General features: G+C 45.0%; 1 protein-coding gene across 1 annotated transcript; it reads left to right on the top strand.

The window, feature by feature from the left end:
* The first annotated feature begins 12,742 nt into the window (after positions 1-12,742).
* On the top strand, positions 12,743-13,353 carry LOC126233411 (cuticle protein 67-like). The gene has a single exon (XM_049942863.1). The coding sequence runs from the start codon at positions 12,743-12,745 to the stop codon at positions 13,301-13,303; it is 561 nt and encodes a 186-aa protein (XP_049798820.1). The 3' UTR covers positions 13,304-13,353.
* Positions 13,354-13,836: the final 483 nt, after the last annotated feature.

Below are 13,836 nucleotides of genomic sequence, written 5' to 3'. Positions count from 1 at the left end.
AACATCCCCCACTGAAATTAAGGGAATTATAAATACACTGAAAAACAAGAGCTCATGTGGTGTTGATGGAGTCTCTAACAGACTTTTGAAGTGTAGTTCTAATTTAATAAGTGGAGTCCTTAGCGATATATGTCATGCTTCGCTGGCACAGGGAATTTTTCCAGACAGATTGAAATACGCAACTGTCAAACCTCTTCATAAGAAAGGGGACAAGAGTGACTTAAATAATTATAGACCAACCTCATTGCTGACTTCATTTTCTAAAATATTCGAATAAGTTATGTATTCAAGAGTAGTCTCACATTTGAGTGAAAATAATTTACTCAGCATGTCACAGTTCGGATTCCAGAGGGATTACTCGACTGAGAATGCTATCTGCACATTTACCCATCGAATAGTACAAACCCCAAATTACAAATTATCGCCAGTTGGTATTTATGTGATCTCTCCAAGGTTCGACTCTTAGTAAAACTAAGGTTTTGTGGAATTGAAGGCTATACACACAGCTGGTTTGAATCATACTTAACGAACGGACAGCAAAATGTTGTGCTGAATATCTCAAATAATATTGGGAGGGTGGTAAATTCTAGTGAATGGGGAGTTATCACAAAGGGAGTCCCACAGGGTTCAATTTTAGGTCCTCTGCTGTTCCTTATTCATGTGAATGACCTCCCACTTAACGTTCAGCAAGCGGAACTAGTACTTTTTGCATATGACACGAGTGTTATAATAAATCTCATTCCAGAAAAAGCAGCTGAAGGTATTGTTAAATATGATTTTCAAAGAATTATTAGGTGATTCTCAAAAAATGGACTCTCCCTTAATTTTGAAAATCTCAATACATCCAGTTCTGTATACCGAATAGAGTCATACCGACAATTGATGTAGCATATGAACAGGGCTCAGTTAAGAGGGTAGATTTCTCCATATTTTTGGGTGTTCACGTTGATGCCAACTTGAACTGGGAGAAACATATTACTGAGCTTCTCAAACAACTAAGCTGAGCTTCTTTCGCTCTTCGTATAATAGCTAGACTTGGTAATAAACAGATCATCCTCCTAACATACTTTGCATATTTCGTTACGAATAATTCATCTCAGTTCGCGAAGAACAGTGATCTTCATACGTACAACACAAGAGGGAAAAATGACCTTTCCTATCGGAAGTTGCTCAAAATGGAGTACATTATTCAGCAACAAACATCTTTGATCATTTTGCCAACAACATAAAGTGTCTGGCAGGTAACAGATCAAGTTTTAAACCTAGCTTAAAATCATTTCCTTTGGACAACTCCTTCTACTCCATGGACGAGTTTCTGTTTCAGAAATGGTAAAAAAATATTACCTCTAAATGTAGTTGCATGTGCAGAACTAAAAATTTCAGTAATATTAATATTAGCACTATTCATGTGTGTGTATATATATCTTGTAATCTGACTTGTTTCACATTATATCGATAAAATAATCGGGAAAATGATCTAAGGAACATGACATAAGTAAAGCTAAACTAAACTAAACTATTAACAATGCAAATCCTGCAGAGCACATTCTGAACGTCATTCCGATGAAGTCGGGTACCCATACGATAAATGGTTTTCCGTGTACGCTGGCCCAAATAGCGAAAGTTTAATTACAACCACTCTGTATTCTCGCTGCGCTGAGTCGTCTTAAGGTGATGGATTTTGTGTCTTCTTAATTTTAATTTTATTGCCTGCTTCGTTTTCTAGGCACGTTCCGGTGTTTTCATGAATACTTGGGTATTTTTCGTATAAGTGTTCTTGCACATAACAACAAAAAATGATTTAGTTTTTATAATACTTGGAGAAAGAAGACTCCTATAATATGCATAAATAAGAGCAAAAATAGATGAACAAATTTTCTTTGAAAATTCCTCTTTTGGCAGCAAAATAGTCTGCTTTAATGATGGAAAAAAGTACATATTTCGTGTTCAGAAAAGAAAGCTTACTGGGAAAAGTGAAAAGGCTCTATGTGTTTCTTTCTAAACATATTTTGACGTATTTGTATGTCTATATTTTCTCGAGCCAGTAAATAACGATATTTAAAAATGCCTGGACGAAAATTCATCGTATTCTTTCCCTTCGTAACACAGTGGAAAATTCACCATTCAACTGCTGTCGAGGATACACTTAATGAATTTCGATTTGGCCATTATCAGATCTCTCATTATTACTTACTTCTCGTTCTGACAGTATGTTTTGACTCCTTTGTATCACGGATGGCATCTCAATGCCCCACTTTCACCCATTTGGTGCTTGGCTAAACAAGGTGACTTCGTGTTGACGTCCCGTCTAGTGTGAACAGACCACCTTTTCCCTACCGCTGACACCCAGGGCGAATCGACGTGTTTACAGCGCGAGGTATAGGCTGGACAAAGAACAGCTACTTTGCTTTCACGGCCGTAGGGCGCCCCGAATTGCTGAGCCGGCTGCCGACTGCGACTGCGCCAGCGCGGCCCTCGCGAAGTTTCGGCGCTGCGGCTGCGGTGAGGGACGCCGGCGGCGGTCGACGCGAGCGCCCCGCTGACGTAAGCGGGGTCGTCCGTCCGGGGGAGGCTGGAGCTGGAGCTGGAGGCAGCCGCCGCTGTCGGGTGAAAGCCTCCAGGGGCGGCCGCGCTATAAAATGGCGGCGGCGCGGTCAGCGGGGCACAGTCTTCCCAGACAGCACAGCCGACGCACGACAATGGCCCTCAAGGTGAGTCGCCGGCCTGTGGTGGTGCGGACATGCTGTACTCGAGGACCGGCAGAGCGCACCAGCCTCTACCTGCCGTTTGGCGTTGTTGCAGGGGGCTTGTGTTATTGTTGTTGACGCTGTCCGAGGACCTACTGCCCACCGTTATTTCGTACATTCGTGAGGGTCACTTATGCTGACTGTTAAGTCTGTTAATGGACGTACTGACCAATCGTACCTTTTATGACTTGTAGGGTTCACACACGTTTGGGACTGTTCTTGCTGCTGCTGAGCAGCCCAGGCTCAAAATGGTTCAAACCGGCTCTAAGCACTGTGGGACTTAACATCTGAGGTCGTCAGTCTCCTAGACTAAGAACTGCTGAAACCTAACTAACCTAAGGACATCACACACATCCATGTCCGAGGCAAGATTCGAACCTGAAACCGTAGCAGCAGCTCGGTTCCGGACTGAAACGCCTAGAACTGCTAGGTCACAACGGCCGGCAGCTCAAGATCCATAATTTATTTAGCACTGCGGGTTCGTGTGTCTACCACGCCCCATATTGTTACACTAGTTGTGGTGTCACCGCCAGACACCACACTTGCTAGGTGGCAGCCTTTAAATCGGCCGCGGTCAGCTAGTATACGTCGGACCCGCGTGTCGCCACTATCAGTGATAGCAGACCGAGCGCCACCACACGGCAGGTCTAGAGAGACGTACTAGGACTCGCCCCAGTTGTACAGACGACTTTGCCAGAAGGGGATCACTGACAAATACGCTCTCATTTGCCGAGACGATAGCATAGCCTTCAGCTACGTCATTTGCTACGACCTAACAAGGCGCCATTACCAGTTATTATTGCTATTATACTTCTGTATCATCAAGAGCGATGTTCTACAATTATGAATTAAAGTTAAGTATTCCAGAAGCTATGTACTACTTTTGGCTACTATAATTCCCGTCATTGTTCCAGACCTCACGCCATCCTGCGTGAGCTTAACGCGTGCCTTTCGGCTACCTCCGAGTGGCGTGGCTGTCTTGCTACGCCACTACACTAGTAACACTCAAGGAATACTTAAGAGGTCGATTCGGAAAGGGAGAAACGATGGGTCGCGAAATGGAAACCACAGTAAAAATCAAAAATGTTTTATTTGAAACAGCTACATCTTCCAGCTTGCATCTCTGGCTTAAACATTTGTCGTTGCGTTGTACCAACTTACCAATAACCTCGTCACAGAAGGCAGCCTCCGGTGCTTTCCAACTCACTGCATGCACCAAAGTGTTGTCTTCATAGCCAGCGGTTCATGTGCGCAGAGATGAGCGAAGTCTAGGCTGTTGGTGGGTGATCAATCACTGCCCATCGAAAACGCTACAGGAGCATATTCATTGTCCCTGTACAGTGCAGCCGAGAACTATTATGAAGAAGCAACTGCATGACAGTTACGTTATGTGGGTTTGCATGCAATCAGGGTAAATATCTCGGCGGGCTTCCATACCTGGTGGGAGACATTACTTTCTAGGCATCTTTATGCACTCACTGCGCACTCAGATGTGAGAAGAGGGACGTGACGCTATGGCCACACTAGAAACACTGCTCAACATAATGATTATAAAGATCCCGCCTCGATTGCAAATTGAAACCGGATGTTGACCTACGTTTCGGCGCGGATAAAGACGCCTTCTTCGGAACACACTGAAACTACAAGCTGCCTAAAGAGGCATGATCCAACATTAATACAGAACGCCCAAAAGGACAAAAGACTCGCATAAAACGTAAAATAAACGGTACGTGTGTACCATGTCAATAGCTGTACTTAGCTCAAACGCCAGAAGCGTGCTTCCTCACTCCAGTCAACGTTCGCTGGGCCGCGGGTTCTCAGGTTTGACCGAAGTACAGCTATTGACGTGGTGCACACGTACCGTTTATTTTACATTTTTTGCGAGTCTTTTCCTCTTTTGGGCGTTCTGTATTAATGTTGGACCATGCCTCTTTAGGCAGCTTGTAGTTTCAGTGTGTTCCGAAGAAGGCGTGGTTATCCGCGCCGAAACCTAGGTCAACATCCGGTTTCAGTTGGCAATCGAGGAGCAATCTTTATAATAATTAAATTATTCACGATTGCTGACGCGCTGCAGTGTTAAAAGTTCTCAACTGCCCAACATATTTGTGCAAGGCTCCATCGAATTTTCACTGTAGTTTCAATTTCGTCACCTATTACTCTTTACTTTCCGCATAGCCCTCGTATACGGGGCGTTCGCAAATTCCCGTTACAAACTTCTAGCACCCTTAGAGGGGAATCTGCCATAAAATAGAAACCCATACCCAGAAACGTATCTTTTCTGTTCTAGGACTGTTTCAATCCAGATGTGTAACTCATCCATTTCTGTTTGAGAAATTCAATTAGGCGTGACGCAGTAATACACGCGCAAATAATGTTGACACTCGGCGCGATGTCTGATGGGAGCGATTGTATATGGGAAATGCTTTTTCGGTCGTTCCCAGCAGCCACCGCGCCGAGTGTCTACGTAGTTTGCGGACACAGTACAATTATTAGTAGCAAAATTGGAAAAGAAACTGATCGAAACATCCCTCTATCACTTAACCACATTTGTTTGTAGTGACACTTAACACATTACGTGTCTTCATTATTCCAAAACGAAAAAGAACCCAGCGTATTGTACGTACAGATCAATCTGATGCGTTACAACAGCGGCTCGATGTGACGACCGCCATCGTTGTTAGAACTCTGTACACGTCATGCTGCCTGAGCTATTGTATACCAGGAAAAGCGACTATGAGACTTTTGTCTGTCCCTCAGCGAACGTGGACGTGTTACACGTCAGAACTGAAACCGCCGTAGAAAGGAAACGGTGCGTTTCCGGACATGGGCTCCTATTCGAAATATTAGGGACTCACTCCCCTTTAAAGTCCTAGAAGTTTGTTGCGGCAATTTCCGAACACGCTGTATGCAATGTATACCTATGCGGGTATGTAAGCACCGACATGAAGGAGAAGGGCCAGCCGAAGTGGCCGTGCGGTTAAAGGCGCTGCAGTCTGGAATCGCCAGACCGGGCATGGATGTTTGTGATGTCCTTAGGTTAGTTAGGTTTAACTAGTTCTAAGTTCTAGGGGACTAATGACCTCAGCAGTTGAGTTCCATAGTGCTCAGAGCCATTTGAACCATTGAAGGAGAAGGATTAGCGTGGCTTTCCTGTCTTTCGAACGTGCGTGCAGTAGATGCGCAAACGTGAACTATGGCGACGTTTTTACCAAATAGTCCAAATAGGACCAATGTGCTGTTACTCTTTTCTTGCCTGCCGAAGACAAACACCGTCAGATATCCATCGGAGGCAGCAAGTCTGTCGAAAACCATCGCTGTAGAATGGTAAACCAAGGGGTGCTGCTGCTTCGTGACAACACACATCCGCATATCGCAAATGTCGTAACGCGGAAGTTACGCGAAGTCACGTGGGAGACACTCAAGCATCGCCCTTTAGTCTCGATATCTCTCCATGCGACTGTTACGCCTTCGGTCTCTTAGAAAAGCGATTCTGGACTGTAGGGCCTTCGAACGGTAACTATTTGCACAAGCTCCGACATGGTCGCGAATAAAACATTGACCCGAGTAAGTTTCCTTTACTTCACGTCTATGGTCAAAAATCTTTTTGGCGTCAGACTACCGTGTTCGGCCTATAATCATATCTGTTTTATAAGCTATTTGATTGCAACTTGTACTAAAGACATCATTGGTGTAAAAGGCATAGGAAGCGTGCTAGGTGTGCCGCCTCTAGAAATCACCCAACATTGATTTCGATCATTTTTGAATGAAGCTCGAAGTAAGGGGTTGTGTCACAGTTTGTAACGCTCCGTCCGTCGGATGAGAAAGTTCGCCTCGGCTTTCTCCCAACATCTTTTTAAATATTTCATCGCGCAAGCACTCAGAACAGTAACCCATAAGATACAATACACATCTGACAGTTCATTCACATTGCAGTGTTTGCAAGTACGACCTTGCCAAGCTGGCAGATTGGAATGTCTCACCTCCATACAGTCTCTAGTAATGGGAACAAGGTTACAGCCTGACAGTAACTTGAAAGTGTACTGGTATATGACGTCAGAGTTTCTCTATAGTCTAGAATAAAATTTGAGCGCATTAATGCTGTGCCTGAATTTTATATTTAATTTGAGAACTGATTTCGTTTTTAATTATTTATTTACGTTAGTCTAGATGTATGGCGCCATAGATACAAACGAATACAAAGCAGAATAAGAGTAGAGTACAATTGGTGATAGAGGATCGGAGAAAGTGGAAGAATGGTCTTAGACTTGATGAAGAAACCACCTTATCATTCCGATGTACTCTTAGTACATTCTGGAAACATCCCCCAGGCTGTGGCTAAGCCATGTTTCCGCAATATCCTTTCTTCCAGGAGTGCTAGTTGTGCAAGGTTCGCAGAAGAGCTTCTGTGAAGTTTGGAAGGCAGGAGACGAGGTACTGGCAGAAGTAAAGCTGTGAGGACGGGTCGTGAGTCGTGCTTGGGTAGCTCAGTTGGTAGAGCACCTGCCCGCGAAAGGCAAAGGTCCCGAGTCCGACTCTCGGTCCGGCACACAGTTTTAATCTTCCAGGAAGTTTCTTACTCTTAGTAGTTCGAGGAAAGTAAAGGAATCGCAATAAACGGTAGCGTGGAGATATGAACGGCGTTGCTCTTCAATGCGGATGTTCATTACTGTCCCACCCCTCCGTGTCACTACGGCCATTTTTAATTGGCGTCCAGGAATAGAGGAAGGCTTAGGAACACCATAAGCAGTATACTATCAATTTCACTTAATCAAATTCGTCTATACGTCAGTGGAGAGAGAAGCATCGTCGCTCTTACACGGCAAACGAACTTGATGACGGTCCGGAAGATCTTTAGCGTATTGCAACACCTGACGTGTTATCTTGCCAAGACGCGTACACAGCGTTAGAATGGTTTGCAAGTATACTAGTGAACTGAAATCCAGGTGTAGAACACGATTTCAATGCGGACGAAATTACACATGTTAGTATTTAATATACTGAAGGGTAAATAAATAAATGTCATGTGACTAGGGCCTCCCGTCGGGTAGACCGTTCGCCGGGTGCAACTCTTTCGATTTGACGCCACTTCGGCGACTTACGCGTCGATGGGGATGAAATTATGATAATTAGGACAACACAACACTCACTCCCTGAGCGGAGAAAACCTCCAACCCAGCCGGGAATCGAACCCGGGCCCTTAGGATTAACATTCTGTCGCGCTGACCACTCAGCTACCGGAGCGGACACTTAAGGGTAACAGTGAATATATGACAATTGGCCTCTTAACTTGTCGATAACCTCACTTTGATCTATTATCACATACTTCATCTGACTTTCATTACCGGTATATGCTATTTAAAAAAGTGATACCAGCAGAGAGCCATTACACTGTTCGATTTTCCACATCTACTGTCGATTCAACTCGGTTGGGACAAAAGGGAAAATTGTTGAATGAAATATGCTCATACTACTCGTAAGCTCTCGAGAGAAAAGCCTCTCATTCAGGAAAGACAATAGGCTACATTTATGAAATAAGGGTGCTGATGATGCAATGGCGATTGAGATATCGTTCACCAGTATTTCTGCTGCAGGAAAAGAGACATGGTTTCACAGATGTAATCTCTTGTAGACTCCCTTCCGATCAATACCAAATGAACAGCCGAAGTTGTTGCATAACTACTGCAGCGTTGCAGGTTTCATTGCGGTGTCCCGTGCTCGTTCGAGGCTTTATTGTTAGTATGACACCTCTTAGAAAACATTCACAGAGCTCTTCGCTGACTTAGAACGATTGCTTATTTTCGTATGAACAACATATGTTTACTGTTGCTTCGTAAGCACTCTAATGCCAAGGAGAGGAATAGAAAATACAGAGACAAGTGACTAACGAGAAACTTTCAACGTGTACATTTCAGTGAAGTCGTTTAATATCTTCACTCGGTTAAAAACAGGATGATTTCATCTCGCTTCGGTCTAATATCGCTATCATAGCGTAAGGCAAGTGATATAAGGCCTGTTCAATTCCTGGAGTAGGTTTTATAGCGAAAGAATAAGCTTCCACTTCCTTCAGAAACTTTGAAGTATAATGACGGGCGTCCCAATTGAAACACCTACATCGAAGCCTGCGAGATGACATTCTGTTGTCTATGTGTAGAAGACCGTTGGTGGAATTAGGAAGACGAGATACTGAACAAGTTATAGGCATTGAAAAATAACATTTCTTCAGTACGTCGGGCAACGCAAAGAAAGTAAATAGATAGATATGGAAATAGTGTTTTGTAATTGCCTACAGGTATATCTCAAATCCACAATGAGTGTTATTCTTCGAAGGAGTTACGCTGTTATGAAACTTTCTGATGGACTGAAAACGTGTATTAGATCAATATTAGAACCACATTTTGCGACTCTGAAAGAGGTAACGGCAGATTTAAGCTACGAGATTGTTCTCTTGTATAGCTAATTCCCTTATAGCGTTGCGTCCAAATGGCAAGGTTCCCTGCTAGTGAACCATTCTTCTTACAGGTTTTATCTGCCAGTAAGTATCTTAACAGCACTCATTCCCCTGCAGAGTGAAAGATTCACTACGGAAACGACATTTAGGCTATGGATAACGCATTCTCCGCCGCCGCCTTTCCCTTGTAAGCAATATATTCCAGTGAAAGTGTTCATGAGGCCCTTTGTGAAATTTCAAAAGTAGGATACAGGTGCTGGCGAATGGCAAGACTGAGGTGGGTTTCATGCCCTGCCTGAATAGCCTATTTCGTTAGTATATTGCAGTTTCAAATGGTTCAAATGGCTCTGAGTACTATGGGACTTAACTTCTGAGGTCATCAGTCCCCTAGAACTTAGAACTACTTAAACCTAACTAACCTAAGGACTTCACACACATCATCCATGCCCGAGGCAGGATTCAAACCTGCGGACGTAGCGGTCGCGCGGTTCCGGACTGTAGCGCCTAGAACCGCTCGGCCACTCCGGCCGGCGTATTCCAGTTTGCAGGCAATGGTATGGAGTCAGGCAATTTAAATCGCTTGCACTAATTATGGAAATCGCAACAGACAAATGTAATGGTAGCTCATCCGTGAGCAATTAGGCTTTCTTCAGCAACCTAGAAACAGAAGGCGTATAAAATCTAGCCGATGGTCAGTAGTTTAGTAACTGACTCATTTACTGATATACTGATTGTCAAGGCTCCACGAATGAGAAATGAACAACCAAATAGGTAAAATTAATGTTCATACTGGATTTGTTTTCTGTGGCACTAACTAGAGTGCGAGAACAAAACAAAACATCTGTCATGAAAGCATCCTGTCAAGACATAGAAAGATGATTTTAATGGCAAAGTGTTGTCTTAGAAAGTCACATGACATGCGTACCACAGTAACATGAAGAATTTCCACGTATATATGACGTCTTGCCACAAAGTAATCAAATTGTGGGGGCAAAGTTCGAGAATTACCCTGTTTAACGGCTCGCTCATTGAATTACTACTTAAACTTAATTAGCGGTGGCACGATACCGTATTGTGCAGTCAACCCTCTGTCGCCTGTCTCGACGTTACCGCTTAAGAAGCTGTGGTTAACGGTGCCAAAACCACAATTAGGTTAGCAGGCCTATTGTCTGAGGTCCAAGTCAGCGCTTGCTGTTAGCGCGGCGGGTTTGTCTCTGCACTGTGCAGCGCCCGCGAACATGACACGCAGCTTTCACACTACAGCAGCAAATGGCTGTCGAAACTTGTCATTCAATATTTGCCGGCTAACCGCAGGAGGCTGCGTTACGACACGCCTGGTCCACGTGGGGATGCATTGAGTAACGCCCTCAGTGTTCCGTCACTAGCAGCACAACTTGTCAGCCTCCCGCTCCGATTTAGTGCCGTAATCACTACACTGCATGGCAGTATTGTCACCCTATAGAGAAAAAAATGGTTCAAATGGCTCTGAGCACTACTTAAACCTAACTAACCTAAGGACATCACACACATCCATGCCCGAGGCAGGATTCGAACCTGCAGCCGTAGCGGTCACGCGGTTCCAGATTCACCCTAAAGAGATATCGATTCATTAGCTTAATTATGTACTTCACGTTATAAGTGTAGACTTTAAGGTATTTACCCACTCATTAGCAGTTTTGATGTTTTTTCAACTCTAAACTAAAATCGAACGAAGTTACGATGGCACAGAAGTGCAAAAGCATGTATAATATACCTGATAAATCGTATCCGCTAAGCAGTGAGCGTGTTGGTGTGACTCAGAAAAGACCATGCCTTTGCTAGACAGCAGATCGTTGGTATACGTAATTCGTTTCGAAGCTGAAATATGAAAGTTTCTGGAACCGATACATTCGTACAAATAATTACTCTAGCTGACGAACATATATAAGATTAAATTCTACATCTGATAGTAATTCTGTAGTAAAACTACTTCTGTTGTGTCCTGTACTAAACAGAGACTGTACCTGCAGCACTTCGTAAGTTGATCTTGTAAAGGTAGCCTCGTAGATAGCCCTAGCAGCGATCAAAAGAGCAATTCAGGGGCTGCGAATATCGCTGCATTTCTAGACTTTGTAGAGGTTGCGCTTCGCACTCGCTGCAACGTATTGTCGGTTGCCGTCCGGCAATGTTTTCGGGACTTCGCACTGGGATTTTGTTCAGTGAAGAAGAGGAGAGGGGAGTTAATAATGGAACCTTACTAAGAGCAGACAGGTATTGTACGTACGTACAGCAATTGGCAGGAAGAAATTATATCAGTGAATCTTTTATAAGTGTCGTGAACACTGATTTACTTTGTACTAATCTGCATGAGTTTCGTGAAAGCGAATTTACTCATGGCAAGACTAATAATGTGCTTCCGGGTGTACTATCAAGCTGTTATTTCGATTTTATGTACAATATTTCGAACAGCGAACCACCCATCTTCTTCAGGCACTGCGAGGTTTGCTGTTGCGTGTACTCCAACCAGTTTCGAGTCTAGGGTGACAGTATAGATAAGAGCAAAACTCGCAGCACCTGGAGAATACGGATGGGACGGTTCTCGGCGTACTGTACGCGAAATGAAAATAACTCCGAAGAACACCCGAAGCACGCCATTAATCAGTCGCGCCGAGAAAATTGAGAAAACACAACGAAAAGACTAGGACAGAATTGCGACTATTGTACGAATTAATGTAATTCGAGCAAGAACTATTGTTTCAAACGAATGAGAGTGAATTGGGCTATTAAATTGGCTGATTTCGTGAATTACGGTGAAACAAAGTAAAAATTACACACTCTGCACTAATGTGTTTCATGCTACAACCAGGGCAATTTTTTGCACTGATGTGTTTCATGCTACAACCAGGGCAATTTGACAATTAGAACACAAGTCTCTCCCTATGCGGGAATCACATAACTATGCGAGCACTACGGACAGCAGACACTGGGACATACGAAGATCTGGGTCCTGGGTGTGTGGTCGGGTTGCCGATATTGTTAAGGCAACCGCTCACGACAAGAGGGAAATCCCGGTTCGAGTCCTGGTACGACACTAATTTTCATATGTTTCCAGTAAACTGTATAGCTGTTGCGGTACCGTATTCACAGTTTATGAATAGATTTCGCGATGAGATTGCACACACTGGAGTATTTGTAGATGCACAGCAGAGAATACATACTTGTACGTGGCAAGAAAAATTTACCACCTGTGGTTCTGGTGTAATCAGTACATTATCTAACCGATCACCGCATTTTATGTGTATGTTAAGGCAGGTAGAGGTTCAGCCTGCTCCTCTTTTTTAATCGTATTCTGTGTGGTTACTCTGCATGGCAGTCAGTAACAATTCCAAGCATTAGTTACGTGAATACGTGAACATAGGTGTATGATACTGTCAGAGGCGAAGCCCATAGGCATCAGCACGAAGGATGATCATTACACTTGGTCCTTCACACGTTAAAAGTAATTTCCAGCAGCTCTTCAACTGACCGGAACATTTACACTCACGTGGCTCTGTTGTCGCGCCGATCAATGACGCTCCTGTCCCATTTACAGATCGCAGTCTTCGCCGCCGTCCTGGCCGTGGCACGCGCCGGCTACCTGGGCGCCCCTGCCGTGGCCTACGGCGCCGCCCCCGCCTACGCCGCCCCCGCCTACGCCGCCCCCGCCTACGCCGCCCACGCCGTCGCCCCCGCGGCCATCACCTCCCAGCACTCCAACATCCTGAGGAGCTACGGAAACCTGGGACAGGTGTCCACCTACTCCAAGACCATCGACACCCCCTACTCCAGCGTCAGCAAGTCTGACGTGCGCGTGAGCAACGATGCACTGGCCCACGTGGCCGCCCCCGTGGCCTACGCCGCCCACGCCGCCCCCGTCGCCTACGCCGCCCACGCCGCCCCTGTGGCCTACGCCGCCCACGCCGCCCACGCCGCCCCTGTGGCCTACGCCGCCCCCGCCGTACACGCCGCCCCCGCCGTCGTCAAGGCCGCCGCCCCCGCCGTCGGTCTGCTGGGAGTGGCCTACTCCGCCGCCCCTGCCGTCGCCCACATGACCTACTCCAACGGTCTTGGTCTCAGCTACGCCTGGTAATTCCCATGCGCAATCCTGACCTTGTCTCCATCTCTCTCTCTCTCTCTCTCTCTCACGCACACTTTCATCTGTACATAAACTATTTATACTCTAATAAATGTACTGAAATATAAAAAGTTTTGTTCCATTATTCGACCTTATAAGACACTGATGTAACCTGACAGCTCCAAAAGGTCTGGGAAATGGAATCAGAAAACAAAGAAATAGGGAAGATAAACAAAATGATTCCTCTTCAAAATCTTCTTTAGTGGCCACAGCACACTACAGATAGTTTTTATAAATTATGCGTTTTGAAGGTGGAGAGGGGAGAAAGGAAAGGGAAGGAACTAATGATATCAGCTGCAACGAGACTACGTGCAGAATCAGCAACGGCGAGTGAAAGTGTGTGCCACACTAGGACTCGAACCTCGGATCTCAGGCTTGCTAGGCATTTGCGTTAACCACTGCTCCACCAGGACACTGTAGTCACTGCACATGCGCAAATTATCTTGGCACTCTCACATTCCCACCTAGCGCCACCTATCCGCATTTCT

The sequence above is a fragment of the Schistocerca nitens genome, chromosome 1 (assembly GCF_023898315.1).
Source record: "Schistocerca nitens isolate TAMUIC-IGC-003100 chromosome 1, iqSchNite1.1, whole genome shotgun sequence".
In the NCBI taxonomy this organism is placed as follows: Eukaryota; Metazoa; Arthropoda; class Insecta; order Orthoptera; family Acrididae; genus Schistocerca; species Schistocerca nitens.
The sequence above is the reverse complement of the archived record's forward strand: the minus strand, read 5'-3'. Positions and strand labels throughout refer to the sequence as shown.